Source organism: Sinocyclocheilus grahami, unplaced genomic scaffold (genome assembly GCF_001515645.1).
Source record: "Sinocyclocheilus grahami isolate Dianchi unplaced genomic scaffold, SAMN03320097.WGS_v1.1 scaffold127.1, whole genome shotgun sequence".
Lineage (NCBI taxonomy): Eukaryota > Metazoa > Chordata > Actinopteri > Cypriniformes > Cyprinidae > Sinocyclocheilus > Sinocyclocheilus grahami.
In genome coordinates this window covers 1,508,885-1,527,785 of record NW_015505306.1, presented here as the reverse complement: position 1 = coordinate 1,527,785, position 18,901 = coordinate 1,508,885, and the positions used below count along the sequence as shown (strand labels likewise).

At 38.9% G+C, this 18,901-nt stretch overlaps 3 protein-coding genes across 3 annotated transcripts in view; 2 read left to right on the top strand and 1 right to left on the bottom strand.

The window, feature by feature from the left end:
- Positions 1-7,825, top strand: part of LOC107590441 (trinucleotide repeat-containing gene 6A protein-like) — a 41,570-nt gene extending 33,745 nt beyond the window's left edge. The window contains exons 15-23 of the mRNA XM_016279183.1: positions 44-476; positions 987-1,124; positions 1,554-1,715; positions 1,860-2,000; positions 2,629-2,736; positions 2,825-3,034; positions 3,141-3,208; positions 3,679-3,818; positions 5,715-7,825. Coding sequence (XP_016134669.1) covers positions 44-476; positions 987-1,124; positions 1,554-1,715; positions 1,860-2,000; positions 2,629-2,736; positions 2,825-3,034; positions 3,141-3,208; positions 3,679-3,818; positions 5,715-6,069 — 1,755 coding nt within the window. The 3' untranslated portion in view covers positions 6,070-7,825. The remainder of the gene's footprint in view (positions 1-43; positions 477-986; positions 1,125-1,553; positions 1,716-1,859; positions 2,001-2,628; positions 2,737-2,824; positions 3,035-3,140; positions 3,209-3,678; positions 3,819-5,714) is intronic.
- A 4,375-nt stretch (positions 7,826-12,200) lies between these two features.
- On the top strand, positions 12,201-14,881 carry rpusd1 (RNA pseudouridine synthase domain containing 1). The gene is made up of 5 exons (XM_016279196.1): positions 12,201-12,813; positions 12,913-13,036; positions 13,122-13,224; positions 14,115-14,216; positions 14,304-14,881. The coding sequence occupies exons 1-5, from the start codon at positions 12,632-12,634 to the stop codon at positions 14,672-14,674; spliced, it is 882 nt and encodes a 293-aa protein (XP_016134682.1). The 5' UTR covers positions 12,201-12,631; the 3' UTR covers positions 14,675-14,881.
- A 240-nt stretch (positions 14,882-15,121) lies between these two features.
- LOC107590401 (dynactin subunit 5-like) lies at positions 15,122-18,038 on the bottom strand. Its single transcript, XM_016279129.1, has 7 exons — positions 17,938-18,038; positions 17,340-17,493; positions 16,994-17,062; positions 16,797-16,915; positions 16,597-16,708; positions 16,404-16,506; positions 15,122-16,322 (listed from the first exon to the last, which is right to left on the bottom strand). The coding sequence occupies exons 2-7, from the start codon at positions 17,385-17,387 to the stop codon at positions 16,225-16,227; spliced, it is 549 nt and encodes a 182-aa protein (XP_016134615.1). The 5' UTR covers positions 17,388-17,493; positions 17,938-18,038; the 3' UTR covers positions 15,122-16,224.
- Between the last annotated feature and the right edge of the window lie 863 nt (positions 18,039-18,901).

Here is an 18,901-nt window from a genome sequence, read left to right as displayed (position 1 = left end):
TGGCTCGTTTGACTTGACATTTTCTATTTGTGATAATGTGTAGGGTCGTGGTCTGGGTCCATCCCAGCAGATGATCCAGCCTTCCCGCCATCTCGATCTCTCTCTGATGAAGCAGCAGACTTCCCCTCAGCCACCTTCGCTGCACCAGCCCAGCCTCAAGTCCTGTATAGAGAACTTCATGCCCCCCAATGCCTCTGACCTGCAGAAAGAACAAAGTTCCTTGTTCAGTAATTTCCCTTTAGGTGGGTGCCCTCCCCATCTTAATGTAGGCCAGACTGACTCTTTGTTGCACCAAGCTGCCAAGCCCAACACGATGTTTGCCTCTGACATGTCAGGCTATCAGCCAGCTGGCATTAGTCAAAGTCATAGCCTCCTAGCCCCACCGCTGAGCAATGGCCACATGGTGCCAGGCTCTCCCATCAACCCTCGGCTAGGAAAGAACTTCTGTCCTGACAGCAGCTCTCTGCCAGCAAGAGGTGAATACAGTCTATCTATTTTGTTGTCCCCAGTAAAATTTCCTCTTGCATTTTGTATTTAAAGGAAAAAAATTTGGGGGTGTGGGGATTGCGATGCCGGCTCAACATCGTGATGTCTATCAGCCATCAGCGATGGACGATGGCATCATCTGTCAGCCCAACCCTAATTGTGCACTCTGTAATTTTTTGTTTGTTGCGACTGCCATAGTCACATGAACATTGTCACGCAAAAGCTAAAGTGTTGACTTGTGACGCTGTCTCCAAAATAAATTATTTAACTGTTTATCAAGTCTTTATTTTTACTCTTTATCAAGTCTTTAATGAGGGAAAAGTACTGAGTGCAATTAAAAATGTAATGAATTGTTGAAATTATATTTTTATTAAACCTGCTGCTTATGCTAATTCCTGGATACTAAACATGTTGTTAACATCATTTTCTGGCAGAATGTGTATTTTCTTGTTTTTTAATTTACATTTTTTTATTTGTTGTATCTCTTTGTATCCCTCTAGGTTTTAACTCAAACTTGAATGTAAGCAACCTCGACATTGGTAGTGTTGGTTTTAAGGAGCCACAGTCCCGTCTGAAGAAGTGGACTGCCATGGACATTTCCGTTAACTCGCCACTTGATCAAAACCCCAGCAAATCTGGTGGGTTTCTCTATTTTATATTCTTTTCTTTTTATTTCATAATCAGTCTTAGGGCTGCACAGTTAATATTTAAAAAAAATATGACAGCTCTAATCAATTGACATAGTGATTTAAATTTTGGGTTTATTTATTTATTTATTTTTTTGCTGTTAAGAGTGTGAAGTTGAGTGTTTAGACCGCATTGATTATCTGATGTATAAAACAGCAGTAAATTATTTGAGTTTTGGATGTGTAAATAAAGAATGCCATGCAGTTGACCTACACAAAAAAAATTAATTCCATTTAATAATAAATGCAACATCAAGGAAAATAATCACCAATAAGGTTTTTTGTCATAATTTTGAAGCCCTGAACTTCTCAACAAAAAAAAGTTTTCATAGGCAGTTTTGAAAGTGTGAGAAAAATCTGATGGATGTGATTTTACTATAGGTGCTATAACATCTGGCCTGAGGCTTGAAGACTCGCCCTTTGGTCCATATGACTTCATCAATGCCGGTAACGCTCCCATCAGTCCTCCTGGCTCTGTGGGAGATGGCTGGCCCAGCCGTGCCAAATCACCTCATGGTTCCCCCAATGTCAACTGGCCACCAGGTTCGGACCCATTTGCTTTCTGCTTTACTTGTTCCAATCAAATCTGGCATTGAAACAAAATATTACAGAGACGCTCAGATGGTCAAGCATGGTGCTGTACCATTGTAGCACAAATGAGCTCACGGTGTCATGTTTGTTTGGCAGAGTTCCGTCCTGGTGAGCCCTGGAAAGGATATCCGAACATTGATCCTGAAACTGATCCATTTGTCACTCCTGGCAGTGTGATTAATAGTCTCTCCATTAATACAGTCCGGGATGTTGATCACCTCAGGGACAGGAACAATGGTAAGCAATCTGGTAAACCAGCTATATCAGTATATACTGCCATTCAAAAGTTTGTGGTCAGTAAGATTTTTTTTGAGTGAAATAATTATTTTATTCAGCAAGGATGCATTAAATTGATCAAAATGAAAAGGCGTTTACACTTAAAAAACAAATAAATAAATGCAGTTCTTTTGAACTGTGTATTCATCAAAGAGTCCTGTAAAAATGTTTTGCTGTTTCCACAAAAATATTAAGCAGCTGTTTTCAATATTGATACCATTTTTTTTAATTATTATTACTATGCACAAAATCGGCATATTAGAGTGAATTCTGAAGAATCATGTGACACTGAAGACTGGAGTAATGACTGCTGAACATTCAGCTTTGTCATCACAGGAATAAATTACATTTTAAAATATAGTAAAATAGACTAGTAATTTAATAGTTGTATTAAATTGTAATTATTTTTCACAATATTACTATTTTTACTGTATTTTTAATTAAATGCAGACGACTTTTAAAAAGTGACTTCTTTCAAAAACTTTACAAAAAACCTTACTGACCCCAAATGTTTAAACTTTAGTGTAATTTGCTGATTTGTATGTATTAGTGTTTTCGCCAATGATTTTATTTTTTTTTGTTCTTCCAGGGCCATCCTCATCACTTAACACCACGCTGCCTTCAAATAGTGCCTGGACATCCATTCGTGCCTCCAACCACAATAGTTCCCTCAGCAGTACAGCACAAAGCACTTCAGGTTGGTGGGCAGTTGTTTAGGCATAGCCATGCAGGCATGTGACCCTCATATGCTCCTTTGACTTTACCTTTTTTTTTCTTCCCTGTAGCCAGAAACAGTGACTCCAAATGGTCTCCTGGCACAGTCACCAACACCTCTTTGGCTCACGAGCTGTGGAAGGTTCCTCTCCCCTCAAAAGGTATCTCTGCTCCGTCCCGCCCCCCACCTGGCCTGACTGGCCAGAAACAGCCCTCATCTTGGGACAACAGCTCTCTGAGACTGGCAGGCTGGGGTAGCTCTGAATCCAGATTCAACTCTGGTTAGTCACAGTTATATTCCCTTTCGCCTACATAAACTCTGTTAATAGTGTAAATGATGTAGAATTGAAAGAAATGGGAGACACTTGAAATGATCATTGTCCACAGGTTCCAGCTGGGGTGACAGCAGCTCAGGGAGAACTAATTGGCTTGTTCTCAAAAACCTCACACCTCAGGTAAGACATATAATGATTTAGAATACACTGACTCATTTTAGCAGGTCATATAGCATTCACACTGCCTGGTTTTTGCAGCATTTTTTAGCAGAAAACATTTTGCATTAATTACAAATATATATTTTTTTCCAATACAAGTTTGAAAGAAAAACAAATCTGTTGGGCTTAATGTAAAGTATCAGGCACACAAATACTTTCCTTTCTCTTAGTCTGTAAGCTATATATTGGGCAATGGGTTGCGTTTTGTTGAATTTAATAACCATTTTGATATAAATGTAGTCCCCCTGCTCATGTAAATTCAATTTCACCATGATCGAGTTAACAATTCTCAATGGCCAACTCTCAGTAACTATTTTGTAATGAATGGTTTATTAAAGGAAATGCTCCATGTAGAAACCTAGATGTTATTTTAAATATAAAGCTACAACAGAATAATTTCTTGGGTAACAAGTCATGCCTATGTTTTACAGATTGATGGCTCCACCTTGCGAACTCTGTGCATGCAGCACGGTCCACTGATCACATTCCATCTGAACCTTCCCCATGGCAACGCTGTCGTCTGCTACAGCTCTAAGGAGGAGGCGGCAAAAGCCCAGAAGTCACTGCACATGTAAGTCCATCTTTTCTTTTCTTTTTTTTCCAATGTGGGTAAAGAACAGAAATTTTACAATGAAAGCTAATAATTACTAGGGCTGGGTAAAAAATATAGATATCTTGATATTAGGGCTGTGCAAAAAATCAAATGCGATTTTCATGCACATCTCTTCAGTAAAGGCGCTCCTGTGATTAGTAGTAAATCTCAGCACGTGCTTTCAGATGGATTTACTACACAGATCCGTAGTTCACTGACAAGCTACACAAAATCGAGTTCAAAATCACAGGCGATTCATTGCACTCCTAGCCCTGTGATATATGTCCATTTGTGTGGTCTGTGTGGGTCCTAACGCCCCAGTATAGTGACGGGGGCACTATACTGTCAAAAAGCACCGTCCTTCGGATGAGACGTTAAACCGATGTCCTGACTCTCAGTGGTCATTAAAAATCCCATGGCACTTCTCGTAAAAGAGTAGGGGTGTAACCCCGGTCATCCAAATCATCCAAGTGGATGCTGCACACTGGTGGTGGTTGAGGAGATACCCCCCATATGATTGTAAAGTGCTTTGGGTGTACAACAATACACAATAAAGCGCTATATAAATACATCATTCATTCATTCATTCATATATATCCAAAATAATCGATATTGAATCGAATTGGTAATCGAATCAAATCGCAAGCTTGTGAATGAGAATCGAATCGTGAAATTTGTGTCAAAACTCAGCCCTAATAATTACTAAGTGGTGTAAGAGGATTTTAGTGATCAAGACATAACTGGATCATTTCTGCCTGAAATAACTAGATTTATCAAAAGTATTGAATGGTTTTAATTTTAAGAATTAGAAATTTCAGAAAATGTACAGCTTTAAGGCTTGTGCACTCTCGTGACTAAACAAAGGGTGCCAATGTGAGTGTGCACACCGATGCGCAAAACGGCAGGTGTAAAAGCGTAATTTTTTTTAAAAACGCCTCGGGCTTGTTTTTTTTGGTTTGACGCGCCACGTAAAAAACTGGCCGACCAATGAGATTGGTGCATTTGTTCACGTGCCTGGAGCTGCTGAATTTACAGTAAAACACGACTTGGTGGCCCTCAAGCACAAAATGGTCTTGCCGAGCACACATTGATACCTAACGACCTAATGCTGGTCTCATTGGTGTCTGAACACAAAGGGCTTTACGACAAATGTGACAGCGACTACAAAAATCTCGATTAGAGGGAGATATGGAGAGGAACTGCAGATCAAATAGGATTCAATGTGTATTTCTGGTGTGTGTATATATATAAATGTATATGTGTGTGTATATATATATAATATTTTCTGGGTATTTCTTATTTTCATTAAGCGCCATCTAATGTCAGGGAGTGAATTTGCACGTTCACTCAGCTCATTGCCAGCGAAAATCGCTTGGTTATGAACACACAAGACGCGTCGAAAAGTGCTGGCGATAAGCGCGCGCGATAATCGTCCCAGTGTGCACGAGGCATTAGACTGCAAGTTCATGTTATACTCTTGTGGTGCGTGAGTACTATTTTGAGGTTTAAAATCCTATATCACATTTAATTACTTGTCAGTGCATCTGAAAGCAATATTTTTCTTCCATTAAGAAATCCATGTATGCAATTCAGTGGTTCTCAACCTTTTTGACTCCTGTTGTCCACAGCAATATTTGAAGGTCCTCCTTTTAGTTTGAATGATAGTTTTGCATACACAGTGCTTTTTTTTTCATTACAAAAATCTGTTAAAATGAATGGTTTATCAGCCTGCTTTCTTTCAATCCAATCCTATAATAATGTGCAAAGCCATTTTCAGATTTCCAGAACTCCATGCTGAAGTTCACAAAAATTAGAATGAGATTGAGGCACCATACTGATTAAGGTTCTGCTCTTCCTCTTCCTCTTCCTCCTCAGGTGTGTATTAGGGAACACTACTATTCTAGCAGAGTTTGCTAGTGAAGAGGAAATTAATCGTTTCTTTGCACAAGGTCAGTCAATGACTGCCTCTCCTAGCTGGCAGACGCTGGGCTCTTCTCAGAACCGGATCGGATCCATCGAGGGTTCTCACCCCTTCCCAAACCGCACTGATCCAAATCACTGGAACGGCAGTGGAGACCTGCATGGCTCGTCTCTCTGGGGCGTTCCCAATTACTCCACGAGCCTGTGGGGGAGCCCCAGTGGTGGTGACGGGGGGATAATCAACAGCCCCTCCCCCATCAGCTCCTTCCTTCCTGTTGACCACCTGACGGGAGGTGGGGAGTCCATGTAGTGCATCTTTCACCTTCTGACTTCAAAACAAACAACAACTAACATTCAAACCCGTGACCTCAATGTGGAAATAGTTAATCATAATCATATGACCATATATATATTATATATGAAAAAAAATCTAATGGCACTAGTTAGACTTTCTTCACTTACAAAAAGAAAAAAAACAATGCGGGGTCACCCTGTGGAAACTAGTTACATTTTTTTTCTGCACGTATGTCCACTTTGTTTTAGCCCAAAACATATCAGTTTGAATACTTGAATTATGCAGGCCAATTCTATAATGTGAAAGGATGTATTTACACTTCCAGGTTAGTGCTCTTCATACAGAAAAAAAGCTTCAGTTGAGCTCATCTGTTTATTTGAATTCCAATTCTTTTTTTGTTTTGTTTTTATTATTTGCATTTTGTTTGCTGACCATGTTGGAGTTTGAGCTTTTTTAACTTTGCACTGAATGTGGGTTTTCTCAGTATAATCTGCAATATGGAGGGAGCCGACAGTTCCAGTGTAGTTGTTTACTCAAGGATGTTCTTTAAAGTGTGCGCTCTACTATGCCTTGATGTACGCCTACCTTATTGTGGTATTGTGGAGTTCGAGATCAAGATATAGATGCTGATTTAGGATTATTTGATGATATTACAGAAATAAGTATTGCACCATTTTTTTTTTTTTTTTTACTAAAGAATTTAGCTCTGCAGTCTAAAAAAAACTGTAGCCACAGCTGTGACTTGCAAACCCGACCTGCAAGCCAGGGGGAACAGCACTTTCAAAATAGGCTTTCAATTTTGTTTTGGAGGCATCACATTGTGCCCTCTTGTTTACAAAACTTTTTGAGGGGGAAAGTATGGTCATTCTTCTTTTTATTTTAAATGGAGAAAAAAAAAGAAAAAAATGCATAAAGAATTTAAAAAAAATCTTACAAAAATGATAAAATACAACAAAAAAAAACTTTAAAAAAAAAAAAACTTAAAAAAAAAATCTTGAGGATGAAGACGAAGCTTTTTATCTCTGGGAATACTGATCAGTGTTTGGCCATGTCATTGGTTATTTTATCTATTCCTCTTGTCTGCTAAATAACCAGCATGGTTCTCAGGAAATATAGCCAGTTTTCCCCCATAGAAACTCCTTGTAGGAAAATCCAACTTTTAGCACTGAAACTACTTATAGCTCTGTAAGTTTTTCTCTGCCAAATAACTGCTTTAAGCTGGAGACATTCTACTTACTGCTTTTCGAATATGCTGTCTTTTTATTAATGAGTGAATATGGTTTGCTGAATCACTATCTAGTCCTTCTTCCCTTTTTCCCACTGAGTGGCTCAGTGTTTTTCACTTTGTGACTGTCAAAGTAACTGTCAAATGTCAAAAGAAAAAGCAGAAATCTGTAACTATGCATACTGTAGCCAATGACTCGGCCTACAGAATCACTTTTTCTTTGTCTGAAGTAATGTTTTATATGTTTCAGTAATTTGCATATACATCGTTTGATATATACATACATATAGATATATATATATATATTTTCCTCATCGCCAGAGCTGGTGTTAAAGAAAATCTTGTTTGATTATTTTAACAGTGCAAAAGTCGTCCACATTTCATTGCCTTGATTCAAATTGTGTCCGAAGATGCAACAAGTCAAGTGGCTTTTAACTGTTTACAAATAGAAAATGATTGTAATGTGTACAGTTTGGTTGCGTTAATCTGAAGTTCCTTACAATATTATTAAATCAATGTTTTGGCTGCTCATTACCATTTTATTTTTAAATTTTTTTTTAATTATTTTGTTCTCCCCCTTCCCCTCCCCCCTTTTCCCCCCTTCCACAAAACTGGTTTGTCATTGAAAATGGCTTGCCTCTGTACTTGTGGCCAAGGAAGGCTGGATTAGAGGTGAATGTAATCTATTGCTGGTAGTTTAAATGATGTGCATAGATTTACAGACTATTTACCTTTTATTGTACTATATTTTAGGTGCACAATTTATGAGACGCTTCAAGAGCGGGAGGGAGAGAAAGATGTCAGCATTAGGCTAAGCCATGGACCTTAATATTTGTTTAAGCTGTTGTTTTTTCTCCCTTTTGTTTTATTTGAGTAGAACTTGTGTGGTGTGTTAACTTATCCATATTTAATGACTCGTCGTACAAAACCCCGAGTATTACCCTCACTTTATGGTTGCGTGCCAGTATTGAACCATTTTAAGTGACTGCTTTACCAAATATACTTCAATCAAAGGATTTGTTTACTTAATTCCAGACCTGGCTTATCTCATTTTGTTTGTTTGACAAATTTTAAGTGGAACATTGGAGAGAAACTACATAACGAAAGCCGAAAAGGAGTTTTTGGAATTGCACTTGGTGTATACAATGAACTAGAAAAGCTTGTACTGTATTTGTGTTCTGGAGGCAGAGTGTAGCTTTTGGAGACTGGACTGCATGGACAGAGGACTTTGCCTTTTGTTTGTCTTTTTATTCTTCGTGTACATTGGCAAGACTCTTAAAGCGTGCGTTTGTGCCTGCGAGCTTGAGTGGTCCACTCCATTCCTGCGCATCAGGAGCCCAAGTATTCTCCTCTTGTTTGGGAGCGTATAACTGCAGGTATCGCCGATCGTTTTGCCGTGACTTTATTTACTCCCTCGATGTGGATCGCTCAATCTTTTGTGCTTTAGTTACATGTTCGAATGCGTCCGGAATAGCGTTGGTCCTTTCTGGAAGTGCTTTACCAATGGTTCTGAATGGGTTCTTCCCTGCTGTCTTGGCAAACGTGCTAGTTTCCTTATACTTTGTGGCTTTTTACTTTCGAAAGCATAGGGAAAAGCCATTGGCACCCAGTTTACTTCCACTTTTAATTGTTTATTTTGCTTTCATTTTTTCCCCCTCCCCTCTTTTCCTCTTAATTTAGTTTTATGTATGTGCAGCTGTTTGGTGTTAGTCAGAACTGTCATGCTGAGACATTTTGATAGTTCACTGTCATGCCAAATTAACAAGTTGGGGGAGGAAAGGGATTTGTTCTTTTGTAAAAGCTGGACAATGTATATGCTTCAAATGTCACTTGCGTAATGGATGTTTTGAGGATATTCATGAGCAATGTACAATCCCCATTTTTATAGCCAGGTTGAACGTAGAGGAAATGAAAAAGTGACTTGGCCTGACATTCTACTTTTGTACTGAAAATGTCATTTCTTTTCTGATTGATCCTGTGAGCAAATATACCCATGTCTTTTAAATGGTTCCTACTGTTGAACAATGTGCTAAGGCAATTGACTTAAACTGTGAGTATTGCTGTCATGTCATTATAAACCCGAAAAGCTTTAGTAAAACCAGCACAAGAAAATGGATGAACGAGTTTAAATCGAAACTTCCACCATGGGGAAATTCTAAGAGAGTCTATGCAGTGTAGGGTGAGGCTTCCATGTCTCGGTCTTTGCTTAATGAAATCCTGACCGCGGTAGTGGTCGGATTTAAAAATACGATTCCTGTAATGTGCCATGATTGAAATTTTCTTTCACTTTTTGTCACGAAAAATTGGCCAGTTGTAGCAAATGGAGGGTTGCATTAACATTTCCTTTTTCACAGCGCTCCTCACAGAACGGGCTGTGGAATAGCAAATTCTCAACTCCAACATTTCTTCTAGTGGTCTGTCAAGAAAATAGTTTGCTCACATGTAACCTATATGCACACTGCTTTGGTAGACTGTTTAAAAATGAATAGAAATAAAACATCAATAAGATAACTTAAATGAGCAGGAAGTTCTTTTCAGCGTCTTCCTGGGGTCATCTTAGAATTTTAACTTGGGGAACTGCACTTTTTGAAGGACAATCCTTATTTGTATTGGTAACAATTGACACAAGGTTTAGTCTAGTAATACATGGTAGATATTCAAATGTGTAGTGATGAATGTTTCCTGTAATGCTGTTTTTCTTTTAGTTTTTTTTTCTTCTCTTTGTTGCTTGGTTTTCAATTTTAGTACCCTTAAGTGCATATGTAACGAGGTAGTTGAGATAATAGAGTAGTTTTTAGGTCTTTTGTTGGCTGTACTTGTAGACTGATAATAACTGTTTGTAAAGTCCTGATCTTGATATTGGAATACAAAGCTGTATAACTTGGGTACAACCCGCAATAAAGCCTAACAGTGATATGGTGTGCAATGTTTTTTTGTCTTTAATATACTTTTACTACAAGTGCAATTGGGAAAACACTTTTTGCATCAACAATCTTCCTGAAATTGCTGTAGCTCAGTAATCCTGCTATTATTGGTCACTGCAGAATAAATCATGGGTGGCATATTCTTGCAAATATGGTATTTTCATAATGTCATGATAAACTTTTGTGAGATACCACATGCTGGTGCCATTATATAATCTAAGGCCAATTAAATATTAAAGGGGTCATATGATGCGATTTCAAGTTTTCCTTTCTCTTTGGAGTGTTACAAGCTGATTGTGCATAGATAAGATCCCTGAAGTTGCAAAGACTAAAGTCTCAAAACCAAAGAGATATTCTTTATCAAAGTTAAGACTCTGCCATGCCCCCCTAAAACGGCTCGTTCTAACACGCCCCCACATATCTACCTCACTATGTGGAAATATTAGCATAATGCCGCCCAAATGTGCATGCAAAGAAAGAAGGCGTGGTTTCAGTAACCGCAGTTAGTGTTGAAGCAGCCATGTCAGGGAGACGCTGTGTGTTTCTAGGCGAAAGCAAAAGCACTTTATTTGGCCTTCCGAAAGTAGATGCATTTAGAAATCTTTAAGATTACTTACAACAGAACAGCAATGCATTTTATGGACGACCGTTTCATGGACCTAGGAGAGGAGGTCATTCTGACTTTGCTATGACAATCTGGCGCTTCTGAATCAGCTACTGTTTTGTTATTAGTTTAAGTATTTGCTATTGACTGTTCAAATGTGGAGTTTTGCGCATCGTGTGTGTGTGTGTGTGTGTGTGTGTGTGTGTGCGTGCGAGAGAGACAGGGTCACATCACAGTGGAGTTCCCCTTTCGGGCTCTGTCTTTACATTTATTTTGAAATATGAAGCTTGTGATTATGGTAAGGGGCATTACATTTCCGACGAGTGCTTGCGATGTTCGGCCAATCACAATGCACTGGGTCAGCTGGCCAATCAGAGCAGACTGCGCTTGTCGGAAGGAGGGACTTTGTAGAAAACGAAGCATTTGAGAGAGCCGGGGCATAGAGGACCTACAATAATGTACAGTATTTGAAAAATGTTTTTTGAACATTAAAGTATGTCAACATTCTGTTACACCAAATACACAAAATAATGATCTTTAAAAAAAGCATCATATGACCCCTTTAAAAGACCTAACACACCTTTAAAGCTGCAGTGTAATTTCTGTGCCACTAGCAGCACCAAATGAATTTCCCAAAAAAAAAAACATAGATTTGAGTGCTTTTGCATTTATGAAAAACCTAAAAAAAAAAAAGTAAATACATTTTTTTTTTCCCCAGGCCTGGAAAAGTTTTTTTATTTGTATATTTTTAATCATGCTTTAGACAAACTGGTACACAACTCAGTCTAAATTCTATAGTGAATCAGTCTGAATTTTTAAAACCTTTATCCCTGTACCAAATGTAATGCTCATTGTTAATGCATTAACTGGTGGGAACTTTTTCTAAATGAAATGTATTGTAATATGGTAGGTAGGTATGCAGTTTTCAGTTAACACAGAAATTGCATATCATTGTTCTTCGAATTTCAGTATTTTGAAGATGGAAGATGTATTTGGACTGTATTTCGAAGATGGATCTGACCTCCGTCCAAACCTCCGGCTTTCACGACAGTCCATCACGTCCCTCATCGCTGCTTTGAAGTCAGATTCTGACCGCGTCGCCGCCTTCCGCCATTTTCGAATATGACGCCTCCTCTCGCGTGGCCTCATGGGATAGTAAAGTGTCCATCCTATGCATGCTACGGAATTCGGGCGGAAGTAGTAGGTCATCCGGGTACTTCTCGCCTACTGTTTTTCGAATACTATGAATTCGGACATACTACTCGCCTCGCATACTGTTTTTCGCCTGCTATATAGTATGGAAGTATGCGATTTCGGACGCAGCGAATGTATTTAATCTACGCTGTAAACTAGAAACGAAAAGCATAAATCTTGATCCACACTCCAGTCCAGTCGGTGGCGGTAATGCACCTATTAGTTGGTTTGCTAACCGCCAATAAAATACCAAAGAAGAAGAAGAAAAAGAAACGAAAAGCAGTCAGAGTAAGACATTTTTTGCACGACCACTGAATAAAGCGTGTGCGATCTAATGCTTCCTCTCGACACACGCTCCGAAGCCTCGGCACAGAACGTAACATAAACGTAAGTTTGCTCTGCGCAGAGGAATGAAAAACAGAAGCCTGGACGTTAATAATCCACAACCAGCATGCTGCACAACAACAGTTAAAGCTGGGTCAATAACAATGCAACAAGGCAAACAGCATATGCTAACTGTGCCTTTAATAGTCAGTCTTTATTGGTCATTATAAATATTGTCACAAAGCTTCTTGATGCACCACACAGAAGAAGAATAACACTGGTCTTGCTTTGCACGAGAAGGGAAGCATGGAGCCTGCGAGCCTGGAGAACTTGTGTGTTTTGTACCACAGCGCAAACTATATAGTTGTCAACAAACACTGGGATATCCGTATCGACAGCAAAATGTGGTATGAGAAACAGACTGTCCAGAGTCAGCTGAAGCATCGCTTCCCAGAGCTTGCAGATCCTGGCACCTACTACGGCTTCAGGTTTTCTGTTACTTTGCTATGTGCCGAGACGAACAATTATTTAAACAAGCACATGTATCTTATCAGTAGTTCATTCGTGTGTATTCTGATATTCTGCAGGTTTTGCCATCAACTGGATTTCTCTACTAGTGGTGCTTTGTGTGTAGCACTGAACAAGGCAGCAGCAGGGCATGCGTACCGCTGTTTTAAAGACAGACTTGTGACCAAAGCTTATCTCGCTCTGGTACTGTAACATTCAGACGTTCATTGGATTTGGATGTATAGAAGGTTTTTCATAATAATATAGGGCATTAATATTTCCTGTGCAGGTCCGTGATATTGTGGCTGAGGAGAAAATGGCACTGGACTTTGCGATCGGCAAGAACACCACAGAGGGCAAGACCCATATGATGTGTACTGAAGGAACAGACGGTCAGAATCTCTTGTGCTCCAAACTAAACACACAAAATGAAAGAAAATTTGCTTTAAATTTACTCGCCCTAAGGCCATCACAATGTAGATGAGTTTGTTTCTTCAGCAGAACAGATTTGGAGAAATTTAGCATTACATGCTCACCAATGGTTCCTGTGCAGTGAATGGGTGCCGTCAGAATGAGTCCAAACAGCTGATAAAGTCATCACATAATCCACAAGTAATCCACACAACTCCAGTCCATAAATGAATGTCTTGTGAAGTGAAAAGCTGTGTGTTTGGAAGCAACAGATCCATCATTAAGGTGGTTTAACTTTAAAAGAGTTACTTCTGGCCAAAAAATGTCCATAATCCATAATAATGCTTCCTTCAGTGGAAAAATCCTCTCACATCAATAATCCACTGACATATTTGTTTAAAACTGTTCTGGACTGTTTTTGCATGTAAACGGTGCTTGTTCTGTGTATATTTCTCTCCTGATTCAGACATTCAATTTTTTTCACTGGAGAAAGCAATATTATGGCTAGAGGACTCATATTTTAGCTGGAAGATAAGCATTTCTTAATCATAGATTTGTTTTTAACAAACACACAGCTTTTCATTTCACAAGATGTTAATTGATGGACTAGAGTCACTATTTATCAGCTGTTTGGACTCTCATTCTGACGGCACCCATTCACGGCAGAGGATCCATTGGTGAGCAAGTGATATAAAGCTATTATGTTATAGTATTACATTATAATTTATCCAGAGGGTAAACAGAGAGGAACAAACAAACTCATCTACATCTTTGATAGCCTGAGGGTGAGCACGTTTTCATTTTTGGATGAACTATTCCTTTAAACTAATAGAAACGCATTCATGCATAAATTTCATATTATGTGTGGTAGGTTGTGAGAATCCTAAGACCTGTCAAACAGAGCTGACAGTTTTAGAGTATGGAGAATATGACGGAGATCCAGTGACAAAAGTGCTTCTGCAGCCACTGACAGGTACAGCATCATCAACAATACAGACAAAATATAGATGAAACACACTGTCAAATGAATAAAAAAGTAAAAGTATCAAAAACCCTGTAGGACGGACGCACCAGCTCCGAGTTCACTGCAGCGCCATTGATCACCCCATAGTGGGAGACTACACTTACAGTCTACGCACAGACAATGCTCCGTATCGCATGATGCTGCACGCCTACTTCTTGCACATCCCACTAGAGAATGAACCCATCCACGTCACAGCCCCAGATCCCTTTGTACCCACCCTCGACTCCAAATGGGCACCACAAAGATGTGTGAATGTTCTGGAGGATTTACTGAAGAATATTTTGACACAACCACAAACTGAAATCCGAGAAGATCCAGAGCCAGTGCACGGGAGGAGCAGCCCAGTGGAGAGTGAGGAGCAACAGGCACAGTGTCAGCAGTGGTTATGTGAGTGGAATCTGGACTGAGGAACTCTTACACTGTTTTACCAGTACAGTACTGAAGCTATATTGCAGTGTCCCCAGCTCTAGAGTACCCTTTAAAAGGTAGTCTGTAGTCAGCGCTCCTCAAGAACAGTAAGAACTGAAGGCATAAAGGGGTTTTGAACCAATTGGCTGATCTGTGTATGAAGAAGAGCACTGTGTGCCATAGTGTACATTATAGAGACCCCCCCCCCCCCCCCCCCCCAAAGTTTGGGGTCGGTAAGATTTTTAAAAAAATCAAATAAAATTTAAGAAAGTGATTTGCTCACCAAGCCTGCATATATATGATCCAAAATACAGTAAAAACAGTAATATTGTGAAATATATTTACAATTTAAAAGAACTGTTTTCCATTTTAATATATTTTAAAATGTCATTTATTTGTGAATTAATATATTGCTGAATAAAATTATTAATTTCTTTAAAAAAAAAAATCTTACTGGCCCTGAACATTTGAACAGTAGTATACGTAATTTGAACTAAAAATATTGAAAGAAAAGGGAGAGCATGATATTAAGAGTGCCAAGAGGAACAACTTTTAAAAAATCATTCCAATCAAGTATCTTTACCTCTTTCAAATGCAAGTATTCTAAATGTCCGAGTGGTATTGTTCATTGTATGAATGCGTAACTGTATGGTTTTAGCATTTGTGCTTTTAAAGCAATAGTGATTTAAAAAATGTTATGACAATTTTTATGTTTATTTATTTTATTAGTTTTTGTTGTGGTCTAGACGGGGCCAAGACTCAGTCAAGGCAAGTTACAGTATGCATAGATGAAAGGTCTTCTTAATTCTTGTACTTAAATTGTGTGAAGCATGTTTATAGAAATCCATTGCTTCAGATAGACTGAACAATCCCTACCTCAAAAAATGCAAATGTAGCTGTATTTTTTAGCATGTCATCCTGTATTTGTGAGAGCTGTGCTTTAAACATCGCTACACTATTGACAGAAGGCAAGGGTTTTTTTTGGCCAACCAAAATTTCACTAATGTGACTGCACCTTACAAAAGGAGCATGTTGTTTGGTAAAAGCCCCCCAAATGTGCTGTGGTCATTTCAAATGAGTCCGTATAGACACTTTAAAAAAGCATTTATTATCTGTAATCTGTGTCTGTAATCTGTCTTTACAAACAGAAAATGTTTAGTGTTGCAGAAATGGCAAAGTTTAATAAATAAAGGCCCTTCCGTCTAACAGCAAATCACTGTCATTTTTTTTCAGCCACACCAGCAGGACTGCAGTGTACAGTGACATTATATGAGATACACTAACAGAAATCGAAAAATACTGACATGAAAACAAGGATATGGTGTTTTGCATACAAATCACATATTTTATCATTTCATATTCTGTTATCATAGCGAGGGATTTTTACTCCAAGTGAATACAACAGTGAATAAAACTAATAGTGGCATTACTTTGTTTGAGATTTACAACTTTTAACTTAGAGCTAAAGAGATGGTTGGGAATATTAGTCCATATTGGTTCCTTTGGTCCCAGAATGAAAGTGAGCGAGACAAAAACTAAAAGTTCAGTCCTAGATCTGGCTGAGAGGGAGGAATTTCTGGTAGTAACTCTTAGTAACGTCGATCATCAGTTCCTGTGTACATTCAGGGAGCTCTCCTGAAAACAAACCTGAAATACAGAATAAAACAGCTTAGACTATATTTACATTTACCAAGAAATAAATAAAATAATATATCTGAAGGTACCCACCTGGACAGCCAGAGAATACTGTAAATGGAGGAACCACTGTCTCTGGGGGAAGGACAGTATTATCCAGTATCTTACAACAGTCCTTCAAGACACAGCGCCGACCCTAAAAAAAGAAACATGCATCAAAATTAAGCACCATTAGGTGTTACACCCACGAATCAAATGGGAAGTTACAAATGAGGGAGCTACTTGCAATCACACAGTTCTTGCCAATGTGGACGTATGATCCTATCTGTGCAGCGTTGACAACGCAGTCCTCCTCTATGAACACATGATCCCCAATATGCAAGGGGAAGAAAGCCACGCTGATGTACACAGAACAAGAACAAACGTAAGCAAGTTAAATCATACAAACGGTTTCAGTGAGAATACAGATGTTTTACATTAAATCACCCTTTGCTGAATTTCTTGAACGGAGGTCTGATCACACTGCGACTTTTAATGACACAGTGGCGCCCAACTCTGACATTAGCGAGATCTCCTCTGATGATACAGTCATTCATCACGACAGTCTGAAAAAGAGGTCATTTCAAATAGTTAACACACAGCTGGGGGAAATAACAAGACGAAATCAATTCGAAAAAGCTCACTTTTCCATTGAGAACAATGTTTTGACTGCCGCAAAGAACCGATTGTCTGCTGACTTTGTTGCCTGATGCCTAGAGAAATCAAATGAGAACGTTACCATCACATGACGGTCCAGCTCTGGGCTGCTGTGAGCACTTCAAAAACACCATGTGCAAATGATACAGACGTTTACTGACTGGTAAGTTATGACAAACTAACACTTTTGAGCTGGTGCTCATCTTTGTTTATAATACAATACACATTCGGTTAGCAGAGGCGTAAAGTTAGTAGTCTGGTCAGATCATTCTGAATTTATTATTTGCAAGCGCTCGATTCAGCTGACGGATATTATCGATTTTAATAACATACCGTCTCGATGTATTCAGCCTTGTTGTATAATATTTCACACAGCTCCATCTCTGCACAATTGTATTGTTTTGCTGGCGAACCACTTCAGTTGACCAGCAGCTGTCAACCAACCGCTCCCTCGCTATTTCCGCTTCCGGTTAGCAGCAAGACATGCCTTGTAGAACACAGTAAAATGACAAGGACGGACATATATTATATATATTGTAATTTCATTGCATACACAAACAATTTAACGAGAAATTTTGATATAAAATATGTATTATGTAATATGCACGACAACTGCAAACATCAGAAATATGCTAATGTAAGACCCCGTTTATTTACAAGTTCAGTTAATTTATCATTTTTTAGTTGAATGTGTAGGTGTTTTACTATTTTTGAATGTAATCCAAATCAAATTTGATTTCTGACCAGACGTCCCGTTTTCCCCGGGACAGTCCCGTATTTCAGCTCTATTTTTAGTGTCCCGACTTATTTTGAAAAAAAAAATCATGTTTTGTCCAGTATTTCCAAATTTCTTTAGACTGGGTGATCAGAGCAGGTAGTAGAAGTGTTCTGTCACGCGAGAACAGCCTAATCAAACTCAAAGGTTACTTACTTTTTAAAAATGACAATCCAATCACAATGTGTTATGGATTGCAGTGAGTGAGTGAGTGCAGGTGGGATAGATAGGCGGAATCACGCTGAATGACACAGAAGCGCTCTCTCGGCCGCGCGATCAGTTCTCCTTGCGCCTTTATTGTCAAATACACACACAGCTGTCAAAATCTCCATCATGTGGAGTATCTCACGTAAATACAGTCGGTTATGGCTTACGTGAACGTAAACAGGTGGGTGAAAACCGGATATATGTGTCAGTATATTACATCATCAGAAATATGCTAATGTAAGACCCCGTTTATTTACAAGTTCAGTTAATTTATCATTTTTTAGTTGAATGTGTAGGTGTTTTACTATTTTTGAATGTAATCCAAATCAAATTTGATTTCTGACCAGACGTCCCGTTTTCCCCGGGACAGTCCCGTATTTCAGCTCTATTTTTAGTGTCCCGACTTATTTTGAAAAAAAAAATCATGTTTTGTCCAGTATTTCCAAATTTCTTTAGACTGGGTGATCAGAGCAGGTAGTAGAAGTGTTCTGTCACGCGAGAACAGCCTAATCAAACTCAAAGGTTACTTACTTTTTAAAAATGACAATCCAATCACAATGTGTTATGGATTGCAGTGAGTGAGTGAGTGCAGGTGGGATAGATAGGCGGAATCACGCTGAATGACACAGAAGCGCTCTCTCGGCCGCGCGATCAGTTCTCCTTGCGCCTTTATTGTCAAATACACACACAGCTGTCAAAATCTCCATCATGTGGAGTATCTCACGTAAATACAGTCGGTTATGGCTTACGTGAACGTAAACAGGTGGGTGAAAACCGGATATATGTGTCAGTATATTACATTCATTCGGTCTTAAAGGGACAGCAGCCTAATTAAATACCTGTCTGGCTCATTAATGTTAATCAAACAACAAAACATGTATTGAACCATGAGAAATCTGGTCACCCTATTTCT